Source organism: Limanda limanda, chromosome 4 (assembly GCF_963576545.1).
Source record: "Limanda limanda chromosome 4, fLimLim1.1, whole genome shotgun sequence".
NCBI lineage: Eukaryota > Metazoa > Chordata > Actinopteri > Pleuronectiformes > Pleuronectidae > Limanda > Limanda limanda.
In genome coordinates this window covers 10,646,488-10,670,128 of record NC_083639.1, presented here as the reverse complement: position 1 = coordinate 10,670,128, position 23,641 = coordinate 10,646,488, and the positions used below count along the sequence as shown (strand labels likewise).

Here is a 23,641-nt window from a genome sequence, read left to right as displayed (position 1 = left end):
TGAAAATATAGGTATTTTTATGGAATTTTTTTCTTTTGGCATCAAACACAAGTATATAAATACAATGTATTTATTCAGAACATTTCAGACCCCAACAATTTAGTAAATGTTGTAGTCTTGTGTCTGTAGGAGTCAACTGAGGTGAACTTAAGAAAACACTGAGTTACATGAAGCTGTAAAGCCCTGTGGAGCTGAAAGGAACTGCAGTCAGATGTAAACTGTGGGTTTAACACTATGAGCAAACACTATTATATAGTCTTTTGATCCATTGTTAATATACAAATACAGATTAAAGCTGTTTTAAGTATTTCCGAAACACATAAGATCACGGCATTTCATTTTCAGAAGATTGAATGCAATGGAAAGAGAAGAGGAAAAAACTGGGGCTGGTTGGAAACACACTGAGGACGTTTTCTTTTTCATAAATTTATTGTATTTGCCCTAGACAACTTATTCATTAGTTGAGACTATACACATGTAATTTTTCCCACCTTGAGGCCTGAGTATTTGACAAACACCCTCCAAACGGATATCTTAAAGAAGTTTTTTTTTTCCATGTGATTCACTCTGTTGAACAAATAAAACACACTTATGCTCTTCAACAAATAAAGGAACATAAAATCACATGATGGTATAAAGCCTAACATGCCCAATGAAAAGAAAATAACATATTGAGACAATGACGTAAAAAAAAAACACAGTGACAAAGGGGAAAACACAATGTGATAGTCTTGGAAGTACAATGTGGTACAAAACAATCTACATGTCAAAACTTAAATTTAAAAAGATGCACCTTGCTCATGTATGAAGTCTACTTCATGATATAAGACAGTTTTTCAAATGTTGGAAAGCAACCAGGTCGAGGCCATCTGTATTTCCCTACAGATGTGCATTCATCACCGAACTCATTCATTCAAGATTACTCATCTTCACATTTTTACCGCTCACCTAGTAACTTAAGCTTTCAATTAAAATAGACCAAACCCCTCTCGGTGGCTGGGCTACATGCGTCAGCTAAATGCGAGAACATTGATATTTAATAGAAAAATATATTGCACTACCTCTTTCCTCAAACTGAAATGGTATGGTAAATGATTTAAAATGCACTAGGTTTGATTATCCTTTAAGGGCCTTCTAAAGCTAACCATTTCAATGACTGAGGATGGAATTCTTACACAAGGACAATCTTAGCATCAATAATTTGATGCTATACAACAGAAGTAAAAGCAGCTCAATAACCAGTGATAGTACGATGAGGCACAAACAAACAGTGGTGTTCATCAGCCATGAATAATTCATGCAACCAATAGAGTTTGATACATACACAATTAATGAAATGGGACCCATTCCAAATGGCTTAAAAACTAGTGCTACAACAGTCAGGCAGACATTTACAAGGAAGCGGTGAACAAGTCTATAATTTGGATTGTTACGCACTTGGCTGACTAAACCATTGTGTATTTAAAAAGGACAATGAACTCAAAGGGGAAACGTAGACAGAAAACTAACAGTCAGGGTGAGAAGTAAACAAAAGAAGAGCATTAGAAACAGTTCCCAGGCTGCCGTTACTGCAGTCAGCCAGCCCATCTCTCACGGTACTTTCACTGCATCAGCCACACGTTACGTGGAACACCCAGCAACAGGCATGAAAAAGTCTTTCCTTACATAAAAAAATACAAGATATCACAGAGTAAAACTGTCAGCCTGGAAAGCAACCAACCTCATCACAGCCAGCGTGTGGGACAGAATTAGACTAAAGCTGCATATTTAATGTGAAACAAAAATAAAACACATGATTTTCACATACAGATTTTTTTCATTCATAATTTTCATCCTGATCTAAAACATTTTCCAACTGTCGTAACTGAATGAGAAATTCCCCCAAACCCCCGCAATGTGAGTTTCTGACGTGTTATTCGTATGTATGTACACAGAGAGACTCTCTGAACAGGGAGCCTGCCGGGGTGGAGGGCTGATGGAGCCGCTGTGCAGTGTCTTTGTGTGATTATCATTGGCTGTGAGGGGCGAGCGGAGTTACTTAGTCTGGGGGTGAGAGAGGAGGCTAGATCCCTCTTTTCAAACACTTTGCACCAGTTCGGCCTCCTAATGCCACTCGAGTTCATACTGGCTACCTGTGTCAGCACATCATCTTGAAGTTGCCTGGGACTGCGTCGCCATGACGACCCCTCCCGGCTGGCCGGATCCCATGCCAGCCAAGACTGACATAGCCACGGCCTCTGCAGCGCGGACACTCAGCCCGTTGATGGTGGCCCCTGGGCTGGAGGCAGAGGCAGGCGGTGACGGCCCGCGTTGGATAACTGCCGCCGGGGAGCCGATGGGCTCAGTCGAAGTGTCCCTGGAGGATTCATCTCCTCCTGCAGCTAGAGACAGAGAAAGAAACATTCACCCTTAAGGAGAGGTGAGCGAGTAAAAAGAACACATTAGATGGATGAGGTGATTTATGGATCCTAACAAAAGAAGGAACATTGTGCTGGAAGCTCGTCGGTTTGTGACCCTCGGTGGTTACCTAAGAAAGCGGCCTTCTTCTGCATAGCTGTGACAGGGCAATCTTTATGGGCCAGGAGGAGCTGCTTCAGCTGTGCCACCTCATTCCTCAGGAGGGATACTTCAGTCTGAATGCAACACAAAACACACAGCATACACATCATTCCCAACATGCCCCTACCCGTCACATTATCAGGTAAACTAATCTGTAAGCATGTTTAAATATTTGGGATAAACCCTGGAGAAGCCGCACCGTCAGGGAGACATTATTACTGACGAGATCGTCTGCCTTCCTCTCAAGAGAGTTAACCCACAGCTTTCGTTTCTGCCGGCAGCGGGAGGCCGCCGCCCGGTTTCTCTCCAGAAAACGCTGCCTCCTCTCATCAGGATCCATCTCCGAGGCTCGTCGTCGCCGCCCGCCCGTGGGCTGAGCAGGGGACACCTGGGCGAAACATAATTTCACATCACATCTAGATTATGTGGCATGGGAAATGTGGTATGGTGATTGACAGAAAGACTTTATCACAAGGAGGAAGTTTTTCCTTAAAGGCACAAACATGCTGTGACTTGATAATTTTCAAGTCACTCAGAATAACACAAGATGTTTTGGAATAAGTGCATGAATGCTTATTGCAGAACCAAGTGTGATGCTATGTGGAGACCATATTTAATGAGTCCTGTAAAAAGTCCATATACATCACATTGTCAGTATTATAGTGTCAAACGAAAGCATTCAAAACAAACATTGAATGTGATGCTCATGTTTTCCTTTCTGAAGTGCACATATGAGCTTGTTTTGTTTTATTCAGTTGAAGTTTAAAGAAAATTTGGAGAAAGTTTGTGATATCACATTCAAGAAGCCAAAGAGATGTTTTGTGAGGCCACAGCTACTTTGACAACCCCACAAAAATAATCATATGATCCTCAAGTACAAGTTTGGACCAAATTTGAAGGGATTCCTTTAAAATATGTCAGAGATAAGGTGTTCATAATAAAGGGAGGGAAAGGTGCTAGGTTGTGTTGTATGTAAGTTCATATGACCTGTGTAATACCTGTGGTTGAGCAGGTGACGGTGCATCAGAGTTTTGGCCCGGCTGCTGGCTCTGTTCCTGCCGCTGTGGGTAAGCAGGGAAGGATCCTGAGCCACAATCATCTTGTGCATCCTGGCCCTGATGAGTAAGAACTGTCTTCAGTCGCTACAAAAACACTGACTGTTGAGCTCACAAAAAGCTGTTAAAGTTAGGCGTCTGCAACTATTAAATATTACATTGTTAATATACACATGATACAAATAGTTTGGCCCCTATAATGATGCCAATATGACTGATCATCTCTCACCATATTGGACTCAGAATGCAGACTGTACCCAGAGGGCGAGGACGAGCCACTGCTTCCTCCACCAACTGGAGGTCCTGGGATCCCAGGGATGTTAGGCACTGAGTTCACTGGCCTCGCAAGCTTCACATTCCATCGAATGGTCATGCAGAGAAAAAGAGTAAGAATCAGAAGAGATATGGATCAAGAATATTGCTCAAAAAGATTAAGAGATCACTTAGGGCCTGTCCCGATTCACCCCTTAGCCCCTACACCATGGCCCATACCCATACTTTTGTGCATGCTCTTGAAGGGGTAGTATTATTATTACTTTGTTGAACGTTTAGCTCGCAGTGAGAGAGCAACAAGCCGATTGGTAGATGCAGAGCAGAGTGAAAGGGCTTGGGTGTATCGTTTGACCATGTCCTGGATGTAGACTTGACCCGATCCGTTCGCAGCACGGTACACAAGTACTAATGTTAACCAGTGAAGGGAGCGGAGGAGCGGAGTAGTGTGAGTGGATTTAGGTTAAAGACCAGTCGAGCTGCTGCATTCTGGATGAGCTGCAGAGGTCGGATGGCACTAGCAGGTAGCCCTGCCAGGAGGGAGCTACAATAGTCTAGGCGTGAGATGACCAGGGCCTGGACCAGAACCTGCTCCGCCTTCTGAGTGAGAAGGGGGCGTATTCTCCAGATGTTGTGCAGCATGAATCTACAGGAACGTGTTGTTACAGTAATGTTGGCAGTAAGGGAGAGTTGACTGTTGAGTGTCACACCCAGGTTCCTAGCAGTCTGATTGGGGGATAACACAGAGTTGTCAAAGGTAATGGTCAGGTCGTGGGTTGGAGAGTCTTTCCCTGGAAGGAAAAGTAGTTCAGTCTTGTCAAGGTTCATTTTCAGGTGATGTGCATACATCCACTGAGAGATGTCAGTCAGACCTGCAGAGATTCATGCTGCTACCTGTGTTTCTTCAAACACCTTTCAACCTTAGGGTATCGTTTGTTATTCCTGTGTACCTTAAATGAAGTTTGAAAAATTGAACAGCTTAACATTTTGCAAACCTCCCTGCTCATGCTACAATGTTTCCAGTGCGGGGCAGAAGTTTCTATGGAGAGGACTAATGTAACATTGAAGTAGTCAATGTAAACACACTGACTGTGTAATGATCAACAGATCAATCTGTCTGGTCTCTGCTGCAATGTGGTCAGATGTGTCACTATTATAATGTTGGTTGATTACGGTTGTTAGTGGCGTTAGTTGATATCGTTTGTCATTGTTATAACGGTGTTTGGCCACTGATGACGTAGCGAGTGGTGCCAGGTTCCTAAGGGGAAGATTTTCTAGTTCTACCCCTTGTGGCTCTGTTTGGAGGTGGACACGCCCAGCGAAGGGCACTTCATATCTAGGGGTAGGGCCTTTCACAGGTAGTCTAGCTCCTGCAGGATGGCACATCTATGTGTGCCATCATAAGAAGGTTTTCTATGTGTCCCAGCACAGTCTCAAGATGCTGGAGGAGATACCAGGAGAGGGGCCATTACAGGAGGAGCCCTGAACAGGGCTGTAAAAGGGCAACAACCAAGCAGCAGGACCAGTATCTGCTCAGTTGTGCGATGAGGAACAAGAGGAGCACTGTCAGGGCACAACAAAAAGACCTTCAGAGTGCTACTGCTGTGCATGTTTCTGACCAAACTATCAGAAACAGACTCCATGAGGGTCGCATGAGAGCTCGACGTTGTGAGACCTGGGCTCAAAGCCCAGCACCAAGCAGATTGATTGGCATCACCAGAGAACACTGGAATTGGCAGGTTCGCAGATGAGAGCAGGTTCTCACTGAGCACTTTTGATAGACACGAGTGGCGCCGTGGCAAACGTTATGCCAGCTTGACCAGTTTAGCGGTGGGTCAGTGATGGTCAGGGGAGGCATATCCTTGGAGGGCCGCACAAGCCTTCATATCATAGTCAACGGTACCCTGACTGCTGCTAGGTACCGGAATGAAATCCTTAGACCCATTGTCAGATCTTACACGGTTAAAGTGGGTCCTGGGTTCATCATGGATCAAATTTTCACTTTTATTTCAGTGTGATTTTGAACCCAGCCCTCAAGGTGTTACAGATTAAGATTTCCTTTCAGCATTCTTACGTTGTTTTGTTGTCAGTGAATTAAACGTATATCAGTTATGATTTTCCACATTAATATTTTTTTCCATTGGAATTATATGTGGTATTTAAGTGCTCCCTTTATTTTTTGAGCAGTTTATAAAAAAAGACTGCTAAATATAATGTGTTATACTTCTGAGTGTTTTGAAAATGACTTACAGATATAACTGAGGTCATCTGCGAAGGACTGGGCAGGAGAGGGACCGTCTGCCCATTAGGGAAGTGCCTCACCAGCGGATAAGAACTTGTTGGGGAGCTGTTGACAAAATCAGATACCTGTAAACGGCTGTTCCTCCAATCGGTGCAGACTTACGATTGAGGAAAAGGTGCATTTATATCTTTCAAGAGGGATTAGGATGTGCTGCAAATACCCCGAAGAAAAACACACACAGCAGTTTACCTGAGCTGTCGGTTGGAGGGTGGAGTTGGCGTGATGACGGATGTTGGGGATGGCAGAGTTGAAGGGTGTAGTGGTTCATTACTCATGCGAAGTGGAAGAGAACCTGGACGCACAATGGTTGGAGTAGGGGCAGAGCTGGGCTTGGGGGGAATCTCCTGTTGAAACATCACACACTTTTTATGTTGACAATTAAATGGAAGTATATTTTGTCTTCAGGAAAACAGATATAATCATTAATGAAATTAACTTATTATCAGTTGAGACTGGGCTATTTTTTGTTGTGGAATAATGCCTTGCAGTGCACACTTTGTTTGTTGTAAGATGTGTTTGTATTTAGGAGAAGATTATTAAATAAAAATAAATGACAAGTTTTACCAATTTTGATTTTGATAAATCCATTATTATATTAATCTAGTAATACAAAATAATCATTCGAGTAATCGATTTATCGAATAAATATTCGTTGGATAATCGATAGTTGCAGCCCGTCTGTAATCCAATGTGCAGTCCACATAAAAGAAGTCTCTAGCAATACTTTGCATCTGTCCTCTCACCTTCGCGTCTCTGCTGTCATCCGACATGCTGGAGGAGGAGTCTGGACTTCCAGGAGGTGAAGAGTCAACTTCCAAAGGACCCTCGTCCTCATCTTTTGCTGGACATGGTGTTTGTAAAGGTGCAGACTTGGAGGAAAAAAGCAGACAAAAGAAGATCGATGTCAAGTCATCTGAAATCATTAAATCCTTCATAAATAAATTAATCTGAATGAATGAATTGAGTAAAGCAAGAGTGTGAAGTTCCTTTCAACATACAATCTTCCTTACTCTAACCAGGTGCTTTGCCCTCTGGTCATCATCATGTGCTTTGCTAAACTCCTGTTCAAAGGAATTGGCGAGTTCACTGAACAACCCCACCTCCTCACAGTTTTTCAGGAAACGTGTGGGTGTGGGGGTCTGGTCTGCATTTGAAAAAAAAAATAGTATGTCAGATAACATAAATGCTTCTTACACAACAGACAACAGATTTCAATATCAATATAGATGTAAAAAAAGTAATGTAAATAGTAATGTCATTACCTGCAATGATAACAGAGTCTGTTCTGGCAGGACCAAATTTTAATGTCATTTCATGCTTGTGTTTGTGGACTGACAGGTGGTCTTCATTGGTGAAACCCTGCAAACAATAACACAGCAGATAAGAAAAGTATAGTAATATAACCACCAAACAGCATCATTACTCTGGCCACTGTGCTGCTCATAAATCTGATTTGAGATTAAGATTAGCTCCTGCTTTAAGTGCAGAAGGTCCACAGTGATGTCAGACACTGTAAAAACAGTCTTGCATGTGCTTACTCATTTTTATGGATTACTCTGCCATTTGTGCACCACCTTGAATAAATTGTAGTGAGTCTATGTAATAACAAAGAGGCAAGGATTTATATTAAACCATGTTCAGACCTGAAATTAACATTCATCTTGAGAGAAGTGGTCAGCGTGATGATCGTTGGTTGACACCTGGCATTCAATTACGTCCTGAATGTGTTTCCTGCGACCACTTGTGATTGGATCTCACGGGAAACACTTCCCTACGCTATATGCAGATCACAGCTGTCAGTGGTGTTTGCGATGATCGAATGATGACGTTTTGACCCGGTCTAACTCCAATGTTTGTGTGTGTCTGTATGTGTGTAAGTGTGTGTCAGTGCGAGCAAGAGCAAGAGGTAGAGAGAGAAAGCTAACGAGCAGGAGGAACTGAATGAATGAAGGCAAAACTATGAGGAAAGATTTGACCAATTTAAGAAGTCAGGTGGCTGCAAACCAATACAACATAATGTCACAGTACAGGGTAATAGAACGTCGGCTGAGTCTGTGATCCTTCATATGTGGCCCTGGGCGCCTTGCATTTACATAGAGAAAAGAACATGGCCAAGACCAACTTTGAATGTGATTTGAGTGATCGGATCTCGGGACACATCTGATTGCATTCAGACATGTACTTGGCACAGACCACTTGTAATCCGATCACTCTGGGTGGGTGTAAATAACAGGTCTGAAGAGGGTATTCGATTTCAGAGCTTGATAATCAGAGAAGTAAAAAATAGTGATATGGAGACATGTATATGAATATAAATACTGAACAAAATCGTACCTGCCCACATCCAGGGGCAGAGCACACAAAAGGCCTGTCGTCCCCCATTTCAGACGAGTGATCTGTAAAAGAGGAGCAAAGAGCAAACTGTTAACTCCAATGGAAGCAGAGATCTGATCTTACTAAGACACATTATATTATCAGCAATAAATACATGCTCCTGAACGTTGCAATAGGGCAAGTTTAAACCAGCTTCCAGCCATTGACAGCGTTGACCAAACAGAAAGTGGTTGGCCACATGAGACGTGCACCTGTTGAGAACCACGGTCTCTGGTAGCGCCATGGACAGCCCGAGCTCTCACGTAAACACAGAAGCGACAAGCAGGCCGACCACCTCCGGCCTGGTCGGTGCGTTGGCTGCGGACTCGGTCGGTCGAGGAGAACCGTGGACCAGCGATCAGCCATGAAGCAGCAGAGCCAGAGCAAGCTAGCACCCAAGCTGCCCTACACTGTCCTCGAGTCGGAGGCGTTAGCCCGCGATCACTGCCGAGGTCACCCAGCTGTGCAGCTAGCGAGGTGGGCTGGGTGACGGGACTAAAGGATAGGTTACCATAGGGCTATCGTATGGTAAATACATATTGGACTTCATGGGAAACGGGCCTCAGGCTAGCAGAACCCTGCTGCTAGCCACAGCACCCTGACCCGACACCTGACAGCCGTGTCATCCTCCCGGGCGCAGAGGCTGGTTTCGGGCTCACTTATGTCACACAACACACGGTCGAACACGCCCAGCAAAGCGAGTTTTTTCTTCCTTGTGTAGCTGCCAGCACAACACCGCTAGCTAAGCTAATGCTAACCCAAGCTTCGTTAGCTCCAGTTCACACACCGAGTTAGCAGCTACACGTTAGCACGCTAAATGCTAAAGAAAGCTACGCCCGTGAACTGGTCGCGCAGAAAATAGCACAAGTGACACGAGTACAGAATCTGTGTCGGTCACGAAAAATCACATTTGAGGTTAGAACAAGCGAGCAGTGTCCGGACTCACCCACCGTGGAATCGGCCTCTCCCTCCGCCCTGCTCCGGACAGCGCCGCGGTGCTGCTGCTGCTGCTGCTGCCCGTTGTTGACACTCTGACTCTCCGCCCGCCAAACATCGCGAGAACTGCACCAAGCCACGGTGTTGCGTAAGACAGGGGGTCGTATTCATCTGTGGTCGTATTAATGTGCCCCTACTTTACATATGGAAGCCCCCTGAAGTCCAATTAACTCTTATTTATTCAGTTAAGATTTTCATTATTTTTCATATGAGTATATTTCTTTTAGATAGATAGATAGAGTACTTTATTCATCCCTGAAGGGAAATTAAGTTGTCATAGCAGCCGGTACATTTGAATACAATAAAATACAATACAATAGAGTAAAATAAAAAATATTGAGGTAGAAAGAATAAAAAAACAGAAGCACAAGATAAAATAAAATAAAATAAAATAGGTATTTAATAGATGTTCTTTTTTTCTTTTTTTGACAATAACGAACAAATAACGCCTTTCAAAACACAGGTACAAGGTGCTTTGCAAGTTAAAGATGGACAAATTAAAGGCAAACAATAGGAAGTTAAACAATTTAAACAATTGAATACACAGCATGGGAGGCTGTGGCTGAGGGGTAGAGCCGTCGTCCTCCAACCTTAAGGTCGGTAGTTCGATCCCCAGTCTTTCCCATCTCCATGGCGAAGTTTGCTGAACCCTGATTTGGCTCTCATAGAACAACAGAAGTGCTGCTAATAGATGCACTGTATGAATGTGTGTGTGAATGGGTGAATGTAAAACTGTACTGTAAAGCACTTTGAGTGGTCATCAAGACTAGAAAAGCGATATATAAATACAAAACCATTACCAGTATTGAAGTACACATAGATAAATAAAAAATGTTAGACGAGAAGTGAAAAACAAGATTAAACTAAAACATTGAATCGGAACATGGAGAAAGCACAGAACATTGCTTTATTCACATCCTTATTGTATATTTATAATGTACCATTTATCAGCTCTCTTGTATTGTGTTGTTTACCCTATGAAACGTGTACAATTTCTTAGTTAATACAATTTTTCCAAAAAATATGCTTTATATGCTCTTTACCACTCTTTTCCTGTCTACACAAAGGCAGTTGAGTTAGTGTCCCAGTTAAAAATAATTTCCAGTTAATCGGGAGGAAACTGAAACTGTACTGTACACACACACCTGTCACTGTCCTGCCAGGAATGTCAGAGTCCAATAGAAGATCAACACATCCCACGTCTGAACATGTGAAAACACACACAAACACATAAGACAGGGCTGTTTAAAAATAAATCTTTATTTCCATATATCAGGCTCAGTAATAAAATATTCACTTGATAAACCAGTGTACTTGGCTGAAACTTGAAATCCTGTGTTTGATTGAGACAGTTATAAGCAGGACTGTGATATAAGACTAATATTGCATTGACAAGCAAACAAAATCATCTATATCATACACACCTAACAATGGACATATAAGCATGCACATACTGTACATGTTAAGCTCTGCTCAAATCCGCTGCAGCCACCATAACCTAAGATTTACATCGGGGAGGATCTACGCGTCTCCCAAGTGTCGTGAACGGACCGTGTTGGATTTGTTCGACCAGCTAACCAGCCTCGATCAGTGGAGGGATGTGCTCAACAATCTCACAACTTTCTGCTGTTGAGATCAAACACTGTTAAGGCACTGGAGGTTTGGTTTGAGATAACAGTTCCGTGTAGTTTGAAGCAGAAGCCATCTGTCTTTCTTGCACCCAGGTTTACACTGTCAATACAAACATACTACACTATACTGTACACAGGAGACAACTACTGATTACAAAAACAAAATACTGAACACCACAGTAAGTTTCCTAGAAGCAAAGGAATCAAAACACGTATCTCAAGGCATTTTTTTAATTCCCCTAACCCTAACATGTATAATTCTTTACCTTCACTCATTTTTTTTGTTCATTTAAATTTGCAGCACCACAGGCTATTCAGATTAAATGAAAACATATTGAAGCATAAGTTCAGCCTTTCTGAACAACATTTCTTACATCTGCTATGATTAAAAACCTTGAGATCAAACAATAGTGCATTGCAGTTCACACCACTACAGATACAGGTTGCTCTGCCATGAACCCTGACTGTACACCTCAGCATTCAACTCAGTTGACAATAACCAAGTCTTTTTCCCCCCTCAGATCAGTCTACACAACAATTAGGAACATTAGAGAAACACTGATAACCATGAAAAGAAAAACATGAGAACTGGACAGAAACTTAATGTAAAGACATCCTGTGCAGCAGGAAATAAGTACATAAACAACGAAAATAAGCCTGTATACACACACACTCAAGAAAGCTAATACAGAAGACATTTTAAAGGTCAAGCTCAAACATGGTTTCTATATCAACAGATATACATTCAGCTGAAATGATGAAGTGATGATGATGCAGGCAGTGTCCCAAAAACCAAGAGGAGACACTGGCCACAGCACCATCCATCAAACAGCAACTTTAATCCAATTTCTATTCAGAAATCATTATGTTTTAGCAAGTCACATGCAGGTGGTGGTTACAAATAATTATTTCACATCTCATCCTTCTCTGAAAACTTTAGAGAAGAATCTGAAAATACCGAACAATCTAAATACTATGTTACAGTAATTAGTGGGTGATCGTCTGGACTTAAACATTTCTGGAACAGGTTCTCTGCTCGGCAGGTTACCACCGTGAACTACTGAAGTAGCTGAAAAGCCAGTAATCCTGCCTCATGAAACAGACACCATCAAATAAAACATGTATTACTGCTCCAGCTTAACTCTAATAAAACTAAGCAACTGAAATAAGACCTACTGATTTGCACAAAAGTTAAATAGAATTTAGTTGTTACACTACATTTGTTATTTCAGCTATTTGCAGTGCTATAATATCTGCATCACAAAGACAATAACTGGAAAAATATTCAATAATTAATAATCATCATATGATGTAATGTTTTGAATCTATGTAACTTAGTATTTCACCATCATCTGTTGAAGAACATGATTCCATAATCAAGAGAATTTCTCCAATCACAGCTTCTCATCTAAACTCAAACCTTCTGTGGTATCACACTCCACTGCTTCTATTACTCTGTCCCGGAATTTATCTTCCATTTCATAAAAAACAAAAAACATCCTTGATACAAATCTAAATAAAATCCGAAGACGAAGCAAATGCGAATAATGGCCACTAAAAAAAACATGTGCCACATTTGCCTTTCGGTCATTTTGGATGTTTACAATGCTTCATGTCAGAACACGATAATTATATAGATACAAGATCCCCCTTTTGAAGGTTCAAACACACACACACACACACACTTTTGCCAGTTAATGGTGATATTACTTTAGGCAAAGTATGTTTCATCACCTCGTCTGCAATTCTGTCAGCAGACTAAATGCATTTTCCTGAATGGAAAATCTACTTGCAGTTTTTTCTGCAACAATGTAGAGAATCTTTGACAAAGTCTGTCAAACGAAATATATCAATCTGTCTATTTACATATATTCTATATTTACATATATATTTATTTCTTGTTTAAGTAAATGTTGTAAAGATGTCTGTTCCTTGAGTTATTTTGGTGAGCTTGGGGGAATGTTCTGTTCCTTGCCGCTGCGTCTGGCGCCCCGCTGTGGATTAAATGGTTTTGCAATGTTCACGCCTCTCTGATGCTCCCGGACTTTAAGCCCTGCACCTGCACCTGCACCTGCACCTGCAGCTGCACCTCCAACTCTGGCTTGGCCATTTCCCCCTCTGAAGGAGCGCAACGGCTGACGAGGTGGCCGGCTCTCTCCATTTTTCTCTGGTTTGTCTGTTGTGCGCCTGTAGTTGGGGCAAGGCTCTTCCCCCCTGTTGGCCTTGAGCTCCTGTAGGGGCTGGCTGTCTGAAGACGCAGGAGGTGGGGGAGAGGGAATCTGTGATCCTGGCTTGGCCATCTTCTGGCACACCTCTGCATAGCTGAGCTTTTTGAGCCCCTGGTAAGTGAAGAATAGAGACATTTCAAAACCGAAGTATAAACCACACATCAAACAACAAAATAAACATTAAAAAGGATAAAGAAATTTGTCACAAGTTTAACAAACATACAGGCTGTCTCCGTTTGAACCACATATGAGCATAAATATTAAAATATCCACAACAAATAATCCTTCAATAACACACTGACAAGGATCAATGGCAGAGAATTGGCTTAAGTTGTAACAAATACATTTCTATAGAAATTGTAAATGTTAAGACACAACTGGAATCAATTTAAAATGTTGTGAATTCAAGCTGACATCAGCTGTAAATATTCATTATCCACAAAGGAGTCAGATAAGATTCAATTGGACTTTATACAAGTTTTTTGAATAACTCTGTATGACACAAAGCAGTGTACGCAGGTCATAAATTTCCTCATATGACTGACTAAACAGGGACGTAAGCAGGAAACTAATGCAGTATTCAAGAGGAGGAAAGCCGGACTCACCAGCTCTGATGTTGGGGTTGAGGGAGACGGAGATGGTGTTTCAGTTGGAAGTGACTGGCTGCAGTCGGGGGGGACATCGTCTGATTCAGCTGGAGAAACAGCCTCCATGGATGAAGAGATCACTTCCTCTGGAATGGGAAGTTCAGCTTTATCCTCTTCCTTTACTGGAGAGTCACTGAATCAACAAAAATAAAGTGTTATTTTCTTCAGATAGTTGGCTAGTTCTTGCAATCAAAACTTCTGGAAGAGCTCCTGCACACTGTCCCACTTGGAATCAGAAATGTAATATGCAGTGTTTCAGTAGTAGACCTGTGTTCTGATTGCAAGTTGGACAGTGAGCGGGAGCTGTGTCCAAGTGTTTATTAGTTCTTGCTACACCATGAAGAAAACTTTACCATGAGGTGGATGGTGCCTCGGTCTGCAGTGCCACAGGATCAGGTATTGCAGCTGGGACCACGGGTTCAGGTGAGCTCACAGGCTCTTCTGAGACAGCTGTGCATCTGCTCTCATTAGCTTCCTGGCTCACAGGCTGAGATAAAGAAATTAAAATATAATGAGCATTTATGCAACTTTTAATAACTCCAATAAAGGGGATATCAGAGAAGATGAGATTTACCTTGTTAGTCACCTTTATGCCACGTACAACATCAGAGAGGCGCATCTCTGGCGTGGTTTCTCCTCGCGTACTAACCACAGACCCCGGTAAAGGAGGGAAATTGGAATCTGCCAGGTCAAACTTTGGAGGAGGTGGAACCTTGGCCTCCATCAAAGGGATAGGACGCTGCAGAAGAAAAAAAATGATTAAAGGTTAAGACAAGAAAGGATTTTGTACACTACGTGAAAATTGCCAAAGAACATTACACTGACAACTTTTTGAGACGCCTTCAGGACCTGTCTGGTCTACAGAAATGTGTGAGGACAATTGTTTTGAAGAGAGTTGCTCGATATTTTACAGAAAAAGGTAAAGTGCTCACCGTGGTATATTCATCTTCTCTTTTTCTCCTCATGCCTCTGTAGCCACCTCTCCTAAAAACACATCAGTTCTGTTTTCATATTTATTGTCTTTTTGTCTTGCATATCCATTGAGCTGACTGTGAAAGCCAAAACCATTCCTTAATAATGTCAACACTTAAGGTGATCAAATTAACTATTTATATGAATATTAATAGAGTACACACCAGTTCACTGCACATTAGTGGGTCACACTGCAAATAATCTCTTAATGTTAACAAACAGGATAAATTAACTAACCTGCCCCGTCCACTTCCACTCAGATCTCCGCTGGACATGTTAGCTGGCAGAGAGATATCTTTAAAAGAGAAGGACAGCAGAGAGACTGGCTCTGGTGTCTGTGAGGGCTGCACACTCAAGGGACCAGTCAGACCATCCATCAGGGCCCCCAGTGTCAAGGAGGAAGGAGAATGAGTGTCAGCCGGCCTATGGTGACCCTTCACGTGGTTTCTGGACATAAACAAAGGACATACAATCTTAAAACCCAGCGTTACCATGAAAAAGTAGATTGATATTTTAGCAAAATATAATCGATTACTTTAACAATAAGAGTGAACACATTTTGACGTTAAAGCAGTTTAAAATAAAAGGCAAAAAGGATATGGTAGATTGATCACAATGTAGTTTTTTACATTTCTAGACCATAAATGCCTGACACAGGTTTGCTTGGCTGCACATACTTTTTCTATATTTGATCTGTATGTCTTTATTATTTGTTTAAATAATTTGCTTCCCATTTCAAAATATATGGACCAAATTCAAACAAACCTAATCTGTGCAGAAGACCTTCGAACGTACAAGGGAAATTAACCATCTTGTCCTATATTCTAAAGTAGCTTGCAACTTCTGTTTGCCAATTGAAAACCAGGGCTTAATATAATGTTTATGAATTGATTTAACAACCACTACAGCTAAAAGAAAAACTTTTACGAGGTCATTCCACTTCATCTGTATTTTTATTGAGCCTGGGATTTGCCGCCCTCTCAAAGGACATAATTAAGCTAAGGTAACAAATGTCTCATATAACTTCATAATGTGGGTCCATTTGAGTTGTAGTAAATGTATATCCTATTGTCTCATGGTCCAAAACAAATCCAGAAGGAAATCATCTCAATGGAATCATAGTTATGACAGTATTAGTCTTGTTAAAGACATTTGAACCATCAGGGGCTAAACATTAACGTTAAACTTGATGCAGTCTGCTAAAAGGTAAGGCAATAAACATGAGTATTACCACACCCCTAAACGTCAGTAGTGTGCTACAAAGGAAATTTAAGTAAGACTAGAGTTCAAATTCACGTGAAGTAATGTGATGTCCCCGACAAGTCCTGACAAGTGAGTAAAATAATCACATCCTGTCATACACGTGATAAGAGAATGAAAAAAGGTGAATTAAGACGGGACAGAACTACTGTGAATGAGAGAGTAATGTCATCATGACTTGCACTTACTGGTTCCTGCTCATGGGTCGATGTGGTTTGATGGAGCCCGAGTTTCCTTTGTAGTTCCCAGGATTGTTGTAACCATTCATGAATCCACCATTTTGGAAAGGTGCCTAGATGTTACAAAGGAAATCAAATTACACAATGTAACTCTCTCATACTTTAGTCAATAATGAATCTCATCTTGAAAAGCACGTTGTGATTGAAACTCTTACCAGTGGCGTTTCAAAGTAAGGCGTGACTGAAGGGTTCCAGGAGTGAGACACCACAGGATAAACAGGGTACTGCTGCTGAGGGCTGTACATCTGCGGCATGTAGACAGGGGAGTTGTACTGGGCCTGGGGCTGGGCAGGCTGACTGAAAACACTGTCCAAACTGCGGAAGCCATTCTTACCAAAGAATGTGTTAATGGCCTTAATGCGGGCCTGTGGGGGACAGAAAAGGAGAGGAGTGGAGTGAGTTAGGTGTGTTTGTTGTGGCTCAAGAAGTGATGTAGCTCTGTGTATATTGTCCTTTAGTCCCCTCAGATCTCATAATCTCAAGGTCATTAGGTCATAAAACACTGCGCTGACTAGGGGAGAGAAGGGGAGGGAGTTGGGGGAGAGAGTGAAGGAGGACAAGGAAGAGTAGAGATAAAGAGTAGAAGCAGAAGCAGATATACAGTAGAATTATAGAGAACTACAGATTAAACCTTCCTCCCAGCCAGTCGCAGTGCATATGGGTCCTTCCAAGCGCGATACTGATCAACACTGGTGTTAAAACAGAATGATTTATATCTGACAGGCTAATTTGTTATATCAGCGAAAAAAATTAGGGCTCAAAAGGTCAAGTCAAAGTCCAGCCGCAAAAGATACGTGAAATGCAAAGGTAAATGCGAGACTGGGATAACACGGGCAATCAAACTATCTGGAGATACCAGTGTGCTGCAGTTCAGACAAACAACGGAGCAGAGATCATTGGATTTGCTCCTTGCTTATCAAGAGCCTGTACACACAAATCCCAAGGTCACTCTTGAGGCCACAGCTTAGCCAAACAGCCTAGCACACAGAGTAGTGACGCGACAACTGACAACACAACTAGTCTTGCGTAACACAAGGCTCACCGGGCTCCACACTAGTGTCTAAATTACAACCAATGATAAGCAGTGATCCAGCCCGAGCTAAGAGCTTACTATACTCAATAAAGTCAATAACACTACTCACCATGATGGGTTTTCCCTGGAACATTTTCACTTCCTCTCTGAGGTATCTGAAAGCCTGGGGACAAAAAAAAGAACCCAACATTACACAATACTGTAAAATCTGCGGTGATCTGTTTTCACTGACACCATTCATCACTTATTAAATATGCGTCATTAATTACCATTTACAGTGTCATAAACTTCTTATTATAATTCACCATGTTTCAACATGTGTTGTTAGGTCTCGAAGTGTGATTAGTTATGTTTTATCATTTACTGTTGTTCACTGCATAATTTGCATCCGTCATTGTGAACAATAAAAGCCTGGCAATTACAGCATTCGAAAAGTACTGATTTTAATACTCAAATTATATTAAACACAGACCTACTTCAAAGAATTAACTGTATTCTAACTCTAGATTCGACCAGCAAGTTAGTCATGCAGTTATTATTGTGGTTATCAATGAGGATACGTACCTGTAGTGCATCCATATCTGACTGAAATGTTATGTACCAATTGCTGTTATGTGCAAACTCGACACTTAACGCTTTTGGACAGTTTTCGCTCTTAAAAAGAGCCTCCACCTCCTGCAAAGAGAGAAAAGAGACACATGTTATACTGTTCTGGCTCCACCACTGAACTCATCTCCCCATGCATGCTCAGTGATGAGATGTCAATGAACCATAACACAGCCACAAACAAATCAAACCAGAATTTTAACATCAAAGTGATGCAGGTACTGTGAATCACTGAGTACAACTAACTACTAACTGAGCAGCTACACAGTGTAAACCTTGTTTGTAGGATGTACTGTACAGGGAGAAGTGTGGATGTGGAGGACTGTGCAGTGCGAGTTGTCTTTACCTCAACTGGTGTAGTTTCTGGCACCTCTCTCAGAATAATGATACAGCGGCTGTGGTTCGGCCGAACCTTCTCTCCACTTTCGTCAACTTGCACCATGGGAGAGGCTGTAACAAAAACACAACTGAAACATTAGGGTCACAAACTAAAAAAATTGTAATGTGGATTCTGTAGGGGACCTCAGTGAACAACAAGTGTAAATGGATACAGGGACAACAGCAGGGACATGACCGTACCTCGCAGTACATCCACAATGAGGTCCATGTCAGTGGTGAGAGCTTTGATGTCCTCTATGCAAGCGATGGTCCAGATGGGAACAAACTGATCACTGTCCATCTGAGATATAAGGTACAGGTCCTTGGAGAGGTTCTGCCTGTAATCACCCAAAAAAAAAACATTGATCTTTAAAAAAATCATTCAAAATATCTTTGCTTTGTACCTTCACAATCAGGACAGCACCAAATATGGATTTTCACTCCAATCTCTCACCATCATTAATCAGGAACTGATCCTATTCAATCAATCATCAACCACTCTAATCATCCATGACTTACTTCAGAAAGTACATGAGCGAGTATCAGAATTACAATTTGTAGTAAATAAAAAGGACTTGGTTCATTATTGATCTTTCCTTACTAATAATAATATATTCTATTCTCACCTCGAAAAGCAGAACTCCAGCTGTTTCTTCAGAGCCTCCCTTAGGCACTCTTCAGACATTGGTTGTTCCTTAGAAACGTCAGCATCTATGGCTGGTTCGCTCTGTTGGTCGAAAACTAGAAACCCAAAGTCAGGGGGGTTTGTGCCGTCTGTGGCTGCAGGGCCCTCGGTGGCTGCAGGGCCCTCGGTGGCTGCAGGGCCCTCGGTGGCTGCAGGGCCCTCGGTGGCCACAGGGGCAAAGTCACCAGTGCTGTCAGGAAACTCAGTGTCACATTCTTTACCCTCTGTGGTAGGAACGTCTGCATAACCTAAGATAGAGAATGCAGGCAATGACAAAATAGTTGTGAAATAACGGTTATGTGTAGACCACAACAGACACAACTCTGAACAAGCTTGGTCATGCTTCGTATTCTCTGCGTAACCCTGAAGACATAGACTTACAATGATTCCCTCATATACCATGTTTTAGTTTAAGAAATATTGTCCAATTCTATATGTCAAAGTGTTGTACTGGGAGAGGTATGGCTTTTGATTTATATTCATGCGAGGAGCAGAAGCTGGGGATAAACTTTAGTTCAAAAACATTAATTTAACATAGAAGTGCTCTTACCATTGGTCATCTCAGCAGGAGGAGGGTTGGTCTGCGGCCAAGATGAATCCTCTGTCCCCTCTGGGACGGCGTTCTGCTGGGCAGGAACCTCCTGCCACACTTTAGCATTGGGATTCAGACCCGCTCCCTTACTGGTAACCTGCATGATTATAAGAATATAGTATGAGGTTCACACTTTACACTGTATTCTAAAAGGAACAAATAGCATAGAGAAGCAAAACAGTTATTTGGACATTATATCCACCATTATATCACTCATTAGCCATTAGACACAACCTCTTGGTAAAATCTGGAGAATTTACAACGGAGTCCAGTAAATGGTTGAAAGCAGCCAGTATAAAAAAGTCAATACTTTATTTTGTTACTTCTAAAAGTGGAGCTTGGTATATTAGACTGGTGGAAGGTGGAAAAATGTTGATATTACACATGATAATCCAGATTTTAAGATATGGATTATCACGCCTACGCAGTTGAGAGGTGTGGTTAAGTGTAGTATGAAGCAATCGGAGCAACTGTGTCAATGTGTCAACTGTGTACAACAACAGATCCCAGATAAGTGTAGAGCTGTCAAAAAATGAGTTATTAGCACTAGTTAACCATGAATTACAAATGAGGGCAAATTCCCCGGCTCAATAAACTGCTGTCCTGTAAAATATCCTCTGAACGCAGTTTTAGGCTGAGGATATGCTTTTGAAATACTGCTTATCCGTATAATAACGCAAAAATAACTAATACGCCTGCACAACCCTGACAACTGACTTCCTTCCTCGGATGTATCACAGCCAATCCGATGAATGAGGCGAGTTCACATGCGAAATCCTGTAATCCAGTTTTACAACACACACACACAGACACACACACTTCATTGGCTTCCTCCTCAGCCGCACTCCGCCCCTCCCACGGGCACATGGAACCATTGATATCTATGCATGTAACCGTACATGGCGCTGGTCCGACTGGGAGCGTGACTTACACAATGCATTTCAGCCTGTCACCAGTTGCAAAACCTCGATCGCCCTCGTCCATCGAGACCAGTAGATAACTGGGAACGTGTAGTAACCTGTACGTGCGTACTGTGGTGGTTCGCTGGCACCGAGGCCTCAAAGTGAATTGGCTTCGAGAATCAGGAAGAACGAGCACATGGCGCAGACGAGCCCCTTGCTACTCGGGGACGACGTTCAAAACGCACTCGTTCCGCGTTGAATCCGAGTAAATAGAGCCGATCCGGCGAATGGATACAAGGCGTGTGTGGTTGATTGACTACCGGGTCCTCTCGGATCGATCTCCTGACCAAGGGATCGAGCCGTGACCTTTACCACGCAGCTCTTTAACAGCCGAGTGGAGCGGCTAGCTAGCGGTGGACACAAATCACATGCAGCATGAGCACCGCAGCGAAATGAAAGAATACGTGTATTAATAAAAACTTCTTGTTAAGGAACAACATGTCCCACGTTCCCCTCCCGAGTGCCTCGTGTCCCCCCGCACAGGGAGGCCAGCGTGGTCCCCTCGTTGCCCACCATATGGTGCCTAGCCACAACAAACACACTCCGTTAGCTAACTAGCTTAAGTTGACTGTAGCAGACCGGCGAGAACTGGCCTGACTTTACCCTGCAGTCATTAACTAACGTGTCCCTACAGGGTGACCGCGACCCGCCATTAACAGCACATGGAATGAATTGAACCGAGGGGAATTAAATGCCATCATGAAGGTGAATAAACCACCATGAAACCTGAAAGGAGTGAGGCGGTTTAGTTCCAGGGAGGAAGGACGCAAACAGGTTGCCGCATGTTAGCTAACCTCCAGGCCCCAGCACTCACCATGCTGCCCCGGTGCTCGGCTGCTTCTCTCGGTGTCCCCTTCGGCTCCGAGGGGTTTACCCGCCCTGCTGGATGTATTCCCCCGCAGATGGTTTCACAGTGGCCCGCTGCTCTTCGTCGTCGCTTCCCCGGTTGAACTCACGTCTCCCCGGCCACTGGTAACTCACACGGCCGTGCGTGCTCCGGGTGGATCCGCGCACACTTCAACTCCCAACACTTCTAACTCGAACCAGTAGTGATGCTGTGGGTGGGACAAGCATTCCCATTTGGTTTCCTTCTCGTGAAGTGTGTTCCCTCCGCTGCTCAGTTCTTCATCCCGCAGATCAGCTCCGTAGTGCCGCTAGTCCAGCGTGTGACAGCTGCGTCCTCTGTCCTCCACGGTTCGTCCCGACGAGCTGAGACGAGCTGAGCTGCCTCCGCCTCCAACCACTGCACCGTCAACGCGCCGCGTCGCAGCCGCTGGCGGTGACCTCTGAGCGGCCGCAGCGCAGTCCGAGTGCAACTCAACACACCGAGATATCATCTGTAATCTATCATCTATATCCACACCTCATGTTTTACTGAACTTCCATTACCAGTCAATTTACTGCATTAAAAGTACAACCCAGTCATTGGACATGTTGAAGATAAGATAAGATGATAATAAACAAGGTTACAAGGTGCTTTAAAGATTAAACAATTGTTGACAATTGAAGGTAAACAATATAGGAAAAAGCTCAAATGCCAAAAGGTTAAAAAAAACTATTTAAAAGCAATTTGAAGATCAAACAACAATACAGCACAGGTACAAAAATAAAAGTGTCACAGATAAGTGTAAAAACAAGATAAATTTTCACTCAATTTGCTGTCCTGAAAAGCTGCTTTCAACGTTCAATAACAGTTTTAAACGATTTAAAAAATCAAACTTTGACGCCACGCCACGGCCATGCCGTTATTCATTTAATTACATTTTTTTAATTTTTTATATTTAATTAATTTAATACCATTGGAAAAACGCAACAGGAAGCCTGCTATTTTGCATTTGGTGGCCATTTTGGCCATATTCCACATTTTTACTTTGAGGTACTTGTACCAGGACTTACTTCAAACATCAACTTCAAATTGAGATGAGTGTCATCCAAACAAGATGGAGAAACAAACTTACTCAAAGATTGATTTTTCGTCACACGGCCCTAAAAAACTGAATAGAATCAATATATATTATGGTTACATTTAAAGTGTTCAAGATTGATCAGTAAAATTAAATTAAATTTTCCATGTAGAAAAGATCTAGATTTTAATCAGTGGATATTATTTAATGCGTAACACTATCGTAGAAAGTTTAGATGAAGCTCATTTCAATTATTTTCACTTAAGATTGCAATTTATCAACATTTTCATATTGGATTCATCTTCGGATTATTCGTTAGATTCTATAAATTCATAAAATAGTAAGAATAACAGTCATCTGTATCAAAGTGACAACTTCCTATTGTGTTTAACCAATTATCCAAACCTCAAAACAAAAAGTAAAATTAAACGAGGGTAAAATCAGCCAAATTTCTATATTAACTATATATATATATATATATAAATTATATTAACTGTAATCCGAATAATTGACAGTAAATGAATAAAAAAGGTACACTTCCAGCTGGGTTAAGTGGAGTATAAGTACAATGTAGCATAAAACTCTAATACATAAAGTAAGGAGCTCTCAAAGTTGTATTTAAATTGCACAGTACTTAGGTTAATGTGCTAAACTTGCATTCCATCACTTCTGGTTATCACTTATAACTCATACAGTGAGTGAAGAGGACATGAGATAATGCAAAGTTTGAAAGTGTGGCAAAATTATTTTCAATTAACAAGTACGGGTAACTTTAGCTTTCTGTGTTCAATTGCTTTTTAAAAGGTGATGTGAGACAAATGGGATTTTAGGATTTCCTGACATGTAAATTGAAATGAAACACTGGTTACACTATAACATGGATGGCATTGAAAATTAGAATTAAGGGAATGGAATAAAACCATGAATGTTGACAGTGTTAGGAGTTTGA

General features: G+C 42.1%; 2 protein-coding genes across 8 annotated transcripts; both read right to left on the bottom strand.

Annotated features, from left to right (window-relative positions):
• Positions 1-406: 406 nt before the first annotated feature.
• Positions 407-9,588, bottom strand: atf7b (activating transcription factor 7b). Of its 6 annotated transcripts, none has more exons than XM_061069867.1 (12): positions 9,510-9,588; positions 8,521-8,582; positions 7,449-7,545; positions 7,185-7,330; positions 6,930-7,055; positions 6,376-6,530; positions 6,135-6,231; positions 3,844-3,963; positions 3,558-3,674; positions 2,759-2,947; positions 2,528-2,633; positions 407-2,381 (listed from the first exon to the last, which is right to left on the bottom strand). In XM_061069867.1, the coding sequence occupies exons 2-12, from the start codon at positions 8,566-8,568 to the stop codon at positions 2,146-2,148; spliced, it is 1,437 nt and encodes a 478-aa protein (XP_060925850.1). In that variant the 5' UTR covers positions 8,569-8,582; positions 9,510-9,588; the 3' UTR covers positions 407-2,145. The 6 variants fall into 6 exon arrangements, with proteins under 6 accessions (XP_060925850.1, XP_060925853.1, XP_060925852.1 ...); XM_061069870.1 differs by having other exon boundaries at positions 7,197-7,330; XM_061069869.1 differs by having other exon boundaries at positions 9,506-9,577.
• A 1,207-nt stretch (positions 9,589-10,795) lies between these two features.
• Positions 10,796-22,020, bottom strand: larp4ab (La ribonucleoprotein 4Ab). Of its 2 annotated transcripts, XM_061069452.1 has the most exons (15): positions 21,603-22,020; positions 19,785-19,923; positions 19,176-19,482; positions 18,751-18,887; positions 18,518-18,621; positions 18,130-18,240; positions 17,675-17,728; positions 16,688-16,897; positions 16,482-16,585; positions 15,271-15,480; positions 14,994-15,045; positions 14,636-14,800; positions 14,415-14,548; positions 14,020-14,194; positions 10,796-13,525 (listed from the first exon to the last, which is right to left on the bottom strand). In XM_061069452.1, exons 1-15 carry the CDS (start codon positions 21,603-21,605, stop codon positions 13,124-13,126), a joined length of 2,307 nt encoding a protein of 768 aa, XP_060925435.1. In that variant the 5' UTR covers positions 21,606-22,020; the 3' UTR covers positions 10,796-13,123. The 2 variants fall into 2 exon arrangements, with proteins under 2 accessions (XP_060925435.1, XP_060925434.1); XM_061069451.1 differs by lacking the exon at positions 21,603-22,020 and having other exon boundaries at positions 19,785-19,929.
• Positions 22,021-23,641: the final 1,621 nt, after the last annotated feature.

Coding starts and splice junctions, on each gene's coding strand:
- larp4ab (XM_061069451.1), bottom strand. CDS start 19,929: ATGCAGGTTACCAGTAAGGGAGCGGGTCTGAATCCCAATGCTAAAGTG. Junction 15,481..16,481: donor CGACCCATGAGCAGGAACCA/GTAAGTGCAAGT, acceptor GTTTATGTCCAG/AAACCACGTGAAGGGTCACC. Junction 13,526..14,019: donor CAACCCCAACATCAGAGCTG/GTGAGTCCGGCT, acceptor TTCACTTACCAG/GGGCTCAAAAAGCTCAGCTA.
- atf7b (XM_061069867.1), bottom strand. CDS start 8,568: ATGGGGGACGACAGGCCTTTTGTGTGCTCTGCCCCTGGATGTGGGCAG. Junction 7,546..8,520: donor CTGCCCCTGGATGTGGGCAG/GTACGATTTTGT, acceptor TATTGTTTGCAG/GGTTTCACCAATGAAGACCA. Junction 6,232..6,375: donor CCCTCCAACCGACAGCTCAG/GTAAACTGCTGT, acceptor TTTTGTCAACAG/CTCCCCAACAAGTTCTTATC.